The sequence below is a fragment of the Schistocerca piceifrons genome, chromosome 6, assembly GCF_021461385.2.
Source record: "Schistocerca piceifrons isolate TAMUIC-IGC-003096 chromosome 6, iqSchPice1.1, whole genome shotgun sequence".
NCBI lineage: Eukaryota > Metazoa > Arthropoda > Insecta > Orthoptera > Acrididae > Schistocerca > Schistocerca piceifrons.
Window position 1 is genome coordinate 144565717 of NC_060143.1, and position 13724 is coordinate 144579440.

General features: G+C 40.2%; 1 protein-coding gene across 1 annotated transcript; it reads right to left on the reverse strand.

Moving 5' to 3' along the window:
• Positions 1 to 3225: 3225 nt before the first annotated feature.
• Positions 3226 to 4029, reverse strand: LOC124803198 (E3 SUMO-protein ligase ZBED1-like). Its single transcript, XM_047264380.1, has one exon. It carries the CDS (start codon positions 4027 to 4029, stop codon positions 3226 to 3228), a length of 804 nt encoding a protein of 267 aa, XP_047120336.1.
• Between the last annotated feature and the right edge of the window lie 9695 nt (positions 4030 to 13724).

A 13724-nucleotide genomic window follows, 5' to 3' on the forward strand; every position in this document is an offset into this window, starting at 1 on the left:
GGACCTCCCAAGTCTCTTTAAGCTGCGTTCCCTTATTTATACTTGCTGCGTAGTGCGAAATTTTACCATTTCAGAATAATAAACGACTGATGACAGGTCAATAAAGATCTAGATTAATTGCGATATAAAAGCAAACCGTATTTCGAATCCGCAACTTTCAATGTAGAGATGTGTGTTCATAACTGTTACTTACTATCACCCCTTATTATTATGAATAATTGATAAAATACCTGACTGTCTAACCGCAATTTGAGAAACTTTTTGTGACAATAATCAATGTGAAATAGTTAGCCACAAGTACAGTTTTAGTCCGTTCTACCGTCTTCAGAAGTCCCCGACCTACACGTTCTGTGATGAGGCGTGGACGTCGGCCACCTTGTCGGCTACTCGTGGTTTAACCGTACTCCAACCACTCTCCATACGTGCTCATTTGTTACTTTACGAATTTAAGGATACAGATAAACTGCACTATGTGATCAAAAGTATCCGAACATCCTCAAAAACATAAATTTTTCATATTAGGTGCATTGTGCTGCCACCTATTGCGAGCGACCTCAGTAGTTATTAGACAACGTGCGAGAGCAGAATGGGGCGCTCCGCGGATTCAAGGACTTCGAACGGGGTCACGTGATTGGGTGTCAAGTGTCATACGTCTGTACGCGAGATTTCCACACGCCTGAACATTCCTAAGTCCACTGTTTCCGGTGTTATAGTGAAGTGGAAACGTGAAGGGACACGTACAGCACAAAAGCGTACAGGCCGACCTCGTATGTTGACTAACAGAGACCACCGCCAGTTAAGAGGGTCGTGATGTGTAAAAGGCAGACATCTATCAAGACCATCACACAGGAATTCCTAACAGCATCACGATCCACTGCAACTACTATGACTCACAGTTAGGCAGAAGGGGAGACAACTTGGATTTCACGGTCGAGCAGCTGCTCATAAGCCACACATCACGCCGGTAAATGCCGAACGACGCCTCGCTTGATGTAAAGAGTGTAAACATTGGACGGTTGAACAGGGGGAAAACGTTGTGTGGAGTGACGAATCACGGTGCACAATGTGGCTATCTGATGGCAGAGTGTGGGTATGGCGAATGCCCAGTGAAAGTCATCTGCCAGCGTGCGTAGTAAAATTTGGAGGCGGTGGTGCATGGTGTGGTCGTGATTTTCATGGAGGAGGCTTGCACTCCATGTCGTTTTGAGTGGCACTATCACAGCACAGGCCTACATTGTTCTTTCAAGTACCTTCTTGCTTCCCACTGTTGAGTGTTGAGCAATTCGAGGATGGCGATTGCATCTTTTTACACAATCAAGCACCTGTTCATGATGCACGGTCTACGGCGGAGTTATTACACGACAATAACATCCTTGTAATGGACTGGCCTGCTCAGAGTCCTGATCTGAATCCTATAGAACACATTTGGGATGTTTTGGAATGCTGACTTTGTGCCAGGCCTCACCGACCGACATTGATACCTCTCCGCAGTGCAGCACTACGTCGAAAATTGTCTGCCATTCCGCCAGAAACCTTCCAGCATCTGAATGAACGTATTCCTGCGAGAGTGGAAGCTATCATCAAGGCTAAGGGTGGGCCGACACCATATTGAATTCGAGCATTACCGATGGAGGGCGCCACGAATTGAAGTCATCTTCAGCCAGGTGTCCGTATTCATATGATCAGATAGCGTATATTTTGGATTTTTAATAATTACATATGCATTTTTCTGACGTATGAAGATATTTAAGATTTGGGAACGTTTGACCTCATAGTACTTGTTCTTATGAAAGTCCAGAAACAGATCCTTTTCTTCTTGATGAACAAATTGAAATTACGCTTCTGGCAGATAACTGATTGACAGTTTGGCATCTTTCATCTACCTCTCTTCTCAGACTCAATGGCCAATGTCCAACATTGTCCAGACGAACAACTTTTTGGGAAACTGACTTTGATGCATGTTCTGTTTTCTTCTTCTTTGCGTATTCAGTATGTACACTTGAAGACAGTCTTCACCTCCTTCTACCACTTACCTCATTGTTCACTTTGCACAGGGCATCAGCTATTTCAGATTTGAATGGAAAGAGTGGTCTCGCCTTATTTTCTCGGTACACAAAGAGAGTCTAAGTCCCTCCAGCGCAGCACCCACCCATTTGCTACCATCAAGCCAAGGAAGTGGAAAAATAGCCGATGGCAACACTTCTTTGGTATGGTGTTGATTGTGTATAATGCAGTTAGTGAATGTAAAAGAGCCATTCCCGCCATAACCTCGTTGTAGAGAAGAATATTTGATGAGCAGTCTACTGCTAACCCTTTCTGGTCCATCTTATCCAGTCGGTTTACTTTACTTCGTGGTATCACTCAAGAAGGCACTCATGCTACGAGCCTGAAGGTCAACAGTACTCCTTTCAGTAATATACTGTAGGATTCATTAACTAGGAAAAAATAACTGTTGCTTACGAATGCCTCTCAGATTTGTACCGCTTAATAAATAGGCTCACAAATTCTGGGAATGACGTCTCCTAATAATAACTTTTTATCCAGATATACCTCAAAATTACTCCCATAACGTAAAAAATTTGTTCAAAGTAGATAACTACGTTTGTCAAGTAGTGACGGGGAGCTCGTGAATGAGTCATTCAAATGATCGCTTCACTCCATGGAAGTGTGAACTAACCACTCAATTTCAATGGACTGGTACTTCAAACTCTTCACAGACAGCACACTCCACACTTTTTTCTAGTTCACTCACTCTCTTCCCCTCTCCCTCTCCCACTACATCGGCGCTACGTCACTCATTCTCCCTTCACTTCAGTCTTGCCTCTACTGCCTGTCGACGAATCGAGCGGTGTTTGTGGGGAACGATAGGTTTAGGAGGGGAAGGCAGTGTCAGCTGCCTCCTGCAGTGCTGACATCATTACCCGTGGCTATTTGTGCAGTTATACTTCGCGTCTACGGGTAGCCTACCGTTGGCAGCGCTTGCAGACAAATGAATATTAAAGACACAAACGAAGAGGCTGGCTGTGTGAGCACGCACAGCCAACAGTCTGGAACTGAAGCATGCGTGGAATCAACGCTTGAAAGATAATCGTTCATGTAGGAATGTTTATCTCGTACACATTACTGAAATAATTACACTAACTGTCAATTTGAGGAATTTCCTAATGAAATTAAAAAAAAGTACATACGTATTTAGCAATAAACATCAACGGATTTGGCGAATGTTCAGAATTTCCGTTTAAATACATGATTTGTTCCATTTTTTTTTCCTGTCAGGCTATTTCTTCTGTCAGTTGTAAGGTGTCCTGCCTTCGAGAACCCTCTTTCACACGGCGTGCAGGTTGCAACAATGCACAGTTGTATTTTTACATGTACAAAGAGCGAGGGGTATACTGACAGCCGTTCAGACCACCACCGAAGTGGACTGCTTTGCCTCTGTAGCAGGGGCTCCTGTAAATATTTGTCCACTTCCACTATTGTACCAGCTCTCGGGTGTGGATTCCTCTGCGGCCTGGAAAACACTTCATCAAATTCGAGCCAGAGACTAGAAGTACATTCAGTGGTTGGAACAGAGATTGCTGCAGTTGCATGGATGTGTTCGTCACAGTGCCTCATCAGGGTTAATTTCACCTTCTGAGTAGAATTTTTATGAGAAAAACCATGTAATTTGAACCGGGGATCCAATGAAGTTGCTTCTGCGATAATGGAATTTTTCTCTATATTTCGAAATCGTCGTTTTAGGTCTTCAGCTAACTTTTCGGCCATCTGTTGCACGTCTACATGAATTTCAGTGTTATTTACAAACTTGCAACACCACTTTTTCAACGAGCGACTAAGGAGTATAACTTTAGAAGCAGTGACAACATTTTCACTTGACATTTCCTTAGTGCAGTCTTTGAAAACTTTCAACAGGTCACAGGCTTGTGTTACACTTGCAATGTCCTCTGCAGTCAGATTTGGAAGATCCGGATAATTCAGAGTGATAACTGTCGTTAGGGAATTCTTAACGTCGATTATTCTTCGCAGCATATCATAGGCTGAATTCCATCTTGTAACAGTGTCCTGTTTTAGTGTCAGAACTGGCTCTTTTAACTGTTCCTAAATCTTTTTCAGTTTCGTTCAGGCCTGCGAACTTCTTTTAAAAAAATCAACAATTTTGTTTTACTTTATTCAGAATGGGTTGACTGTGCGGAAGCCCATTCTGAACAATTAAATTGAGAGTGTGTGTGCAAAGCAGGGGATGTGTTTACAGGCTGTGAGTCTTATAGCTGCCCCAATATTAGCAGCATTGTCGCTAACAACACACACGACTTTTTCTTGAATGCCCAGGCCCTTGTGACACATAGGTAATGTTCGGTGATATTGATATCTGATGTCTGATAATGAAGTGATACTGTTATTTTCTGGCACCGACTTCTGTTCGCTTCTGGCAATTGCTGATGTTGGTTCCGGATTGTCCGGGTTATTTGTCCAAGAAATATCGGAAGATGCAGGAGCAGGGGGCGCTAAGCGCCTGACTGACAATGACAATGTTGGATGCAGCACTCGAACATGATGCGCTAGACTAAATGTGTTTCCTCCTTCATATGAAATACACTTAGAACAACAGTTGCACTTTGCTTTCCCATCACCTAACCGGCAAAGAAACCCCAAATTTCACTCATTTTACGCGATCGCGAGTTGCTAGCCATTGTATAAGAATGAACAGACTCAAAAACTGCTTTCCGAATAAAATAAAGAGGAAGTTTACTTGAAACGGTACCAATGACTACAGGTGACAGTTTACGTTTTGAATTTGAAGGGTTATTATTCTCAATAAAAACAAAATCTACAGGAAAACTTCTTAATAATTACTTGACGGAGGTATATAGACTTTCTGACAGTGCTAAACATATTCATTCTATTTTGGATTAAAGTTTAAAGGGAACTTAAAATTGGACAGCATTTCGTTGGTTTCAGTCCATGAATACAACAAATAAGGTATCACTTAGGAGATGAAGACTTTTTTGGGCACTTCATGAGAAAATGTCGAGCAAGGTTAAATGTAATACCTTCTTTATATGTGACAGGCTTCTCTGTTTAACTTTCCTTTGTCCCCTTCGACCATGCTCTATTTAAGTTAATTCAGACGCTGTAAGAGCGTAAAACGTTGTGTGCACGTTACTGCATAGTTCGACCATATGTTGGTAAAATTATGAAGTATTACGAAGCTTTATTCTACGAGCGAGGCACAGCGAGCGTAGCCGCCGCTGAGCGGCGAACTGGGCAACTTCGCCAGGCTTCCGTACTTCATGAATAAACTACTTCATTTGAACGCTTCACGGCAAAGAGTGAAATGAATGAAGTACTTCACGTGAATGAACGAGTTCGACCCATCTCTGTTGTCAAGATCAGTAATATCATCATCTGAAATGCAGGAGAGTCCACGCTACCCAGAACTTCAAACAGTCCATTATTGAGGCAGTTGACGAAATTCTCACAGTGCAGTGCAGCTTCCTATACTTTTAGTCTGATACGCACGGCGACTGCGAGAAAATGCTTCTCGCTACGCAGATACAGCAATGCACTGTAGCCGTTACAAATTTGTCGAGCTCCTCCGTAGAGGGTTAACAGAAAAATTAAGTAAGAATTCTCGTATACATGTGTAAATATTCACCATGTGATCTATCTTCACTTACCCCACATTTCACACGTAAAGAAAAACACATAAGTTATGAAATGATGGATGTGCTCACATCTTTTCAGAGATACGCTCCTTTATATATGTCACATGGCCCCTTACCTTCGCCGCTACGACGCTGCGCGAGAAGCGACTCGCTCTCCCCCCCCTCCCCCCCCTACACCCCACCGGATTCCTGTAGCCAACGTAGAGCCGTGCTTATGACTGGTTCGCGTGCTGCCCGTTTGTCGAGGCACGGGGTAGATTCACGGCCGTAATGTACCGGAAACGCGTTGCTCCGCTGCACCACAAAGGGGGCCTCGCACGGAGCAGACGGGGATGCTTTCCTTCCACGGCTTTTGGTTACACACAGTCTCGGACTGCCAAACAGCTCACAGACGAACATGTTGCTCTAACGTCGTGCATCCCGGCAGTTTTATTACTGTTGAAATCGAGAAGTGAAATGAGAAGGTTGAATAGCCACTCTTCATTGTTACGGTTTATATTTAGACCTAGTCCTTTTGCTTTTATGCAGTACAGTGTGCCTGATAATACCGGACAGGTGACTGGCGTTTGCGCGGAAAAATATAAAGAGCAAGGGAAACTTCTGTCATAATCTGGAATAGCTATATTAACAGTAACACTTCTTTTGGTATTTTTCATGAAGCTGTAATGAGATTGATTATGTGTTAATATTTATTGAAACACACAGAAACATAATGTGGAGCCTTTTCATCATAAAACCGAGCAAAAGCTTAAAAACGTTTCAAACACTCTTTCCCTATCCTTAAACATCAGATAAGTCACCTAAAATCAAAGAACAAGTCAATCTAGGATATTTACTGCTGAGATATCAATTAAGCTTGAATATTGTAGTTATGACAAGTGCGCATATATTTGTTTGATCATGGGTGAAACTTTCACAACGCGCCACGCACTATGCAAGCAGAATATTAAGTTCATTTATATGTTACTGGTACTATCTTTAGTTACTATCGATACAGAAATCTTACTTCAACATAATAAAAAGAAAAAAAGGAACTCTTTGGAAACAAAAATCTACTAAATTGTAGGGAAACAAAGTTAATGTGTGTGTACTGATTTAGTACTTGAACCCACCAAATAGAATTATAAAGTGTGATATCGACTAAGATCCCTATCATGGCTTTTTACAATTGCCGTAAATTAATAATTAACTATTCATCTATGATATTAATGACTGGGCTACAGGAAATCGTACACGCCGACACAATTAAGTTCACCGAGACACCTTTTGTTCACATATTGAGGACATAATCACAGTACCTTCCCATGTGAAACTGGTTGCTTGAGACTGGCTGGGTTTTTATATACGAGTGTGACTTCATTTTTCATTCATTGTTCTAAAATCTAGGAAGTTTAAAAGGATATCACACGGAACCGTAAATTCCTATCCAGGTAGTGTCTTTAGATTTCCTCTCGCACAGCAGAGAACATAAAAATCGCGCGAAGTACGCCCTCGCTACTTGATCCATTATACTTTAGAACGCTGTAAACGGATACAAAACCGAGAGAGAAATGTTTAATTTTTCGTAATCAGAAATCTACTTCTATTTTTTATGAGATAGTATTGTGGTTGGATAACATTCCGCAATAGTCCAAACGCTTTCCTCTCATTCAGATACTTCAGAACATACACTTCGCATATTCCATGAGGTTTCGGGACTGCAGCTGGTTTGACGTCGACATCTCGCTACGATAGTTCGGCTTACAATCATTCAGCAGTCTTCAGCTGAGTGTTAAACAATTTCTTTTCCTCTTTGAGTCTGTAGTGCCTTGGTGATCTTTGTTGTTTTTATTGTGGGTCCAAATGAACATGTTTGTTGTAACATAAAGCTTGCTGTATCAAGAACTACGTTTGCCTCTTTCATCAGCTGAGGTAATGACATTACACTTCAGACATTCTGTGTGCTATCATGTAACAAAATGATTTGGTACAAACAAGTACTTTGCATCCTCAGCTGGCATCAAGTCTCAGCTACGTGTTTATTATGAAAAACCAGATATTTGTGTAATATTTCACAATATTTATTATTTATATAACCTGTCTCTGGTCGTTGAGCCACTATCAGGTACTACGCCAAATATGTGTGACTGTGAATTTTGTGAGAGCAAAGATTTTAAACTAGATGCACCCAAGAACTATCTCAAACGGACATCAAAGGTGAGAATTACAAACAGAAGATGGGCGGTCCGTTAGTATTTAGTATTAACGTTCAATGTAAGATTAAAGCGAGGATGTGTTAATGGCACTTTTAACATAAACCTTCCTCTTATTTTCTCGAAAAGTGACACTTTTGAACCAGTAGCCATGTACTAAATATAAAATGGTTCTCGCAAAGCAGCAAAATAGCAACCGTGCGCTTGTTACTGCTATATATTCACACAAATAGCGCCGCTACAGCATTCGAACCGACAGGTTCATCTTCAGACGGCAGTCCACGTTTATATTGCTTTTGCTGTTTTTTTGCGCTAGTTGTTGAAGGGAGAAATTGCCAACAAGTTATGTAAACAACAACAAAAGTAGTATAAACACGAACAGCAATCTGAAAATGAGCCTCTCGGTCGAAAGCGCTAACGGCGTTATTTGCATGAATTTAAAGAAATAGTAAGTGGCTTGTTGCTGTTGCCCTTCTTTGCAAGAATCAACTTGTAAAATATTTCATATTGGCACCTAGTACCGGTCAGTTTTCTCGTGTTGCACTCTGTGGTAACATAATACCTTCCCAGTTGTTATAGTATAGTACCTCAATCTAAACCCTTATAGTATAATTTTTTAAAATGAGACATTACCCAATGGAAGTACGTGATTTTCGTAAGGGTTATGTTTATACAAAATTTATTACGTCATCGATCGTTTGGATATATAAAAATACTAGCTTTCCGGCCAAGCTTCATACAGGATAGTATTAAGTATGTACTTGTGGACGTTGTTTGTTTGCGGACGTGTTTTGTTCGCGGACCGCTGCAGAGAGTTATGAATAAAATTCAGAGGGTAAATAACTGTACATCACCACCTTCATACAACTTAGGTAATGCAATCAGTACAGGCCAGGAACGTTGGCTGGAAGCGTGAATGTTATGTGTTCCATACTGAATTGTAGCTTAAAGTGACATCTCATGCTAACAGCGGGAGGACATCGTAATGTAAGTTATATGTTTGCAACTAATGTAAATACCGTGTCCCACTCACGGATGTATGTGTGTGCGTGTGTGTGTGTGTGTGTGAGAGAGAGAGAGAGAGAGAGAGAGAGAGAGAGAGAGAAACACACGTATGATTTATATGTGTAGCTCGTGTTAACAGCACTCTTCTTCTGAAGCTGAATAGGCACTGTGATGCATTGTTGAGACTCATTGCCGCAATTCTTTGTCGTGGACTTTTTATGGCAGACTTCTTCGCCGTGCCGCACAAAGAACCTCGCCCACAAATAGGTTTGATTCAGTCATCTGCTGTGCTGTTGAAAGAACGTACTGTATGTAAACGATGCCAGGTTTGTTAGGTTGCTGAAGTAGTATTTTGTAAACAGGTTTTACTGATAGCAAAAAAATAAAACACCACGTAAATTAGATTTGCGGGTTTTATTCGCTATACAATTGATTTCAAACTATTGTAGGGAAACAATCAGCTATAAATACTTGATTCAGTCAAACTGTAAGCCTCTGATCACAACCTGATGATAAGGTTTGAACTGGTCATATTTATTACGACACTTCAAAGCATAGTAACTCACTGCCTATTGTTCGTAGTCAATAACGAATGGAATTGTGATCGTTAATATAAGTAAAGCAGAAACTAGTAGTGTGGAATTGTCATCATATTTTGAAACGCATCACTCACCGAAATCTATATTCATCTGTAAGATATTTCTGAATCTTATTCAATATAATCATACGCATGTGTTTATTATCTTTACAACGCGGTTGTCACCAGCGCTAAACAACTGAGGGTGAGAGGGTGGGGGTGGTGAGCTACGGAGGAAGGTTTTGATCACAAGCGGGTCTTAATGGGAGACCCCTTAAAAAAAGCGGAAGAAATTACGATCTAACACTACTTTTGAAGCAATCTATATGCCTCAGATCGTATATTTCATTGGCATAAAAACTCCGGAAGCGAACCAATTTAAGCATGGATTAAAGCCTATCTTATTGTTACCGAGTTTAAAAAAACTTTTATAACATTAAAATCTAAATTGAACTATAGTGTGTGTTTGATTATTATGTCATTAACGCGACGTCAATAATCCCAGGTTCTTTACTTGTATCAAAGATTCGCCCATGCAACATTTCGGCTCAGTCGGATGACTGAGGAGGAGATTAGCGTTTAAAGCCCTGTCGTCAACGAGGCCATTAGAGAAGGAGCACAAGCTTCGATTATGGAAGGGTAGAGAAGGAAAACGGTCTTGCCCTTTTGAAGGGACAATCCCGGCATTTGCTTTAAGAGATTCAGGGAAATCACGGAAAACCTGTATCAGGATGGCTGGACGCAGGTTTGAACAGTCGTCCTCAATGTGAGTCCAGTTTGCTAACCACTGCGCTACGTCGTTCAGCCTCGGATGAGTGAAACAGTAACAAACTAATATCTGTACATTTATAAATACTCTATTAGTTTGGTTACTAAAGTCAGTTTAAGAAAGCGAAAGCAATCCGCGAGAAATACAATGTACATCGTAGTTTAAAATACAGACTTATGCTTTAGTTTACAAGAATATCCTCCAAAAATTCACGCCGCGTGGTTTTCTTTTACTGAGTAATGTATGCGAAGCCGCGGCAAGTAAACCGGTAGTTTATTATATAACATTATTATAGGGAAGAAACAAGGAAAAAATCGTACGTGTAGAACATAATAGACTATATGCTGCGTTTAGATTAGTTCAGAAACATTTAATAAATACTTATAAACTAGGTAAAAAATTGAGTAAATCTACTTATCACTATCATTATATTTTTTACAAAAAAATATTGATGTACTGCTTTGAATTTCTTCGTAGCAGTTCCTCTTGACACATACACTGACTATAACTTTATTATATACCAACCGGGACTGTAAGTGATTGCTACACGGCGTTTGATTGTCAGACGTGTACTGCCTGTGTACCAGTTTTTCACGTATTATTAAATATCAGTTTACATACACACGTCTTCCTCGTAATCAGTCTACCTATTAACAAAATTCGTATCGAAACCTCTAAAGTAGTTCCTGAGCTTAGCCCGAATATAAAGAAAGAAGTAAACAGTAGAGTTCAACTTATATATGCTAAGAAAAATATTTGTTCCATATCATGTCCGAAGGCCACAAAAAAATAAAAACACGCTTTATACGTGCTGGCACTCCTGTTGTAAAGTTTAGTATGGACAGATTCATTGTTGACCCTCATTGCCGCAATTTTATGTCGTGGACTATTTGCAGCAAATTTTTTCTCCCTGCAACGCAAAGAATCTTGTTCGCATCTATGTCTGATTCGAGGAAAGCAGAAAGCTGAAAGATGAGTCATCTGATGCGCTTTATATAAACGAAACAAAGCATTCCATGCTGAATTAGGTATTCGGAAAAGTTTTACTTTATGCTTAAAAAATTGAGAACCACAGGTTTTGTATCCGCAATTTTTTTTCTCTGTGCGGTTATTCTGCAACGATTGCAATTAAATAGAAGTCACTTAGGCGAATTACATGTCCCTAACCAATTATGAAATTGGGGAAAGTGTAACGTGAAATCTAAATCACGTTTAATTATTGACGAATGCCTACATCATTGAGAGGTGACTGCTAGGTGAAAAGGCAGATTGAAGAAATGTTGCCCAGCCAGGATTCGATTCCATAACTTCGTAGTTTCCAAAAACACTTTACTATTACACCCCCACACCATATACGAATTTTTTACGTGTGCTGCTCTCTCAAGACACTGATGCTCTCTCCAGATGAGGTTGATAGAAGAGATAGAGAAGATCCAACGGAGAGCAGCGCGCTTCGTTACAGGATCATTTAGTAATCGCGAAAGCGTTACGGAGATGATAGATAAGCTCCAGTGGAGGACTCTGCAGGAGAGACGCTCAGTAGCTTGGTACGGGCCTTTGTTGAAGTTTCGAGAACATACCTTCACCGAGGAGTCAAGCAGTACATTGCTCCCTCCTACGAATATCTCGCGAAGAGACCATGAGGATAAAATCGGAGAGATTAGAGCCCACACAGAGGTATACCGACAATCTTTCTTTACACGAACAATACGAGACTGGAATAGAAGGGAGAACCGACACAGGTACACAAAGTACCCTCCGCCACACACCGTCAGGTGGCTTGCGGAGATGTAGAATTATGACAGTTGTTCGCTATGCGGCAACGGTATGTTTTCACAGTCGCGAAGAAGTCTAATTCTTCATAATGCATACAATTCTACGAAAAATTTATGCATCAGATACACAAATATTCCTCGTGAACCTATTTACCTATCAGTTAAAATCCCTGTACTCGTTTCTGAGATTAGTCTGTATGTACAAATGGAAGCGAAAAGGTGATTTCAATTTATGTATATAGAGACCGAAATTATTGGTTTCGGCAAATAGTTCGATTTTCAGATGTGCTTAATCCACTGAAAACTTTGTATATATAAATATAGTCACTTATTTAATTATTTAAAATTTCAATGAATGCACATCATATCGTCACATTATAAAAGTTGTTAAGACAAAATTTACTCATTCTTCAATGGTTCAGCATGTTTTTACAATCTTAAATCATAATCTAACCTTATACTTAGTAACTTTGTTCAATACTACATGCATTAATTGCCAGCATTATATTTCATGTTGCTTTTTTTCTTGTCTTAATAAAGAAAACAGTATTGTTTCCAGTACTCCAGCGCAGAATTATCATTAAGGTCTCTTTACGGTCTTCCTATTTCTGCGCAACTTTTGCTGATAATAGGCCTACTTTCCAAGTTTGACACAGTTTTAATCTCCAAGACAGTTTTGAAACAGCCCACACTACGCTTCAATGTGACCGATTCATTCTGGAATTTAGATGAGCTGTTGCTTCATCTTCTGTACGGAAGCAACTTCATACAGAGCTTTTAATCTACATTTCATGCTATTTCAGTGCGTGGAGATGGCTGTGCATAAATATGTTTTTAACAAAGACCAGCTATGCTATATAGACAGGAAATTTTCGTTGAAAAGTATTATAGTCGCCAAGAACTTTTATTTCTTAAGAATTTATGGACGTTATACAGCTCCAGAGATACGAAATTTTCACATTTGTGGCAGTATCTTAGGATTCTCGGAATCCGAAGCTTCGAATTTGTTCCAGATGTGTTGCACTGCTGTACTGTCGATAGAAATCCTTAGCTGCCAAAAGGCATCGTTTCAGTTAACGGTAGTTAAGAAAATACTTTTAAATCACGAATTGTTTCTTCGACTTAGAAAATGTAAAATTTAAAATTTTTATGCGTATTCAGTATCAGGTTGTGTTTAGTATTGCAGAATTCTGCATCAATAGAAATTAAAAAAAGAAAGTCCGGTCCTGAGGAAACCTGGCAGTGTCTCGAATTGTACATCGTTGTGAAAGATAAGGCTACTGACACTGATACTTGCATTACCAACATCCAGACATTTTCATCTTACCGCTCGTTAGTCATCCCTAACACACCACACGATCCCTCCCTTCGTGTGCATCAAAAATCATATATTTTCTGCACGTAAAGCAGACTGAAGTTGAAATTCCGATAACGGGTGCCGCGGGCGCACAGCAAACGAGTATATAATCCAGATGAAATTAGGAAACAGTCACAGCGGATATCTCAACATTGCGCATGATTAATAAAAATATAGCGCCGTATTATTCTAGTTAATCCAGTTGATCCCCACGTAGACCAAGAACAGTCAGGTCGCATAAAGGAGAAATACTCTTTCGAAGAACTGTGTAAAGCGTAGTACGAAATATCGCGGGTAAAACAGAATGAAAAATGGTGAGTGGACACTATAAAGGATTAGCGATATTTCAATTTCTAAAACTTGGTGTATCATAGTATAGAGAA

Bases quoted from the DNA above. Each gene is read 5' to 3' on its own strand.
- LOC124803198 (XM_047264380.1), bottom strand. From the start codon at position 4,029: ATGCTGCGAAGAATAATCGACGTTAAGAATTCCCTAACGACAGTTATC.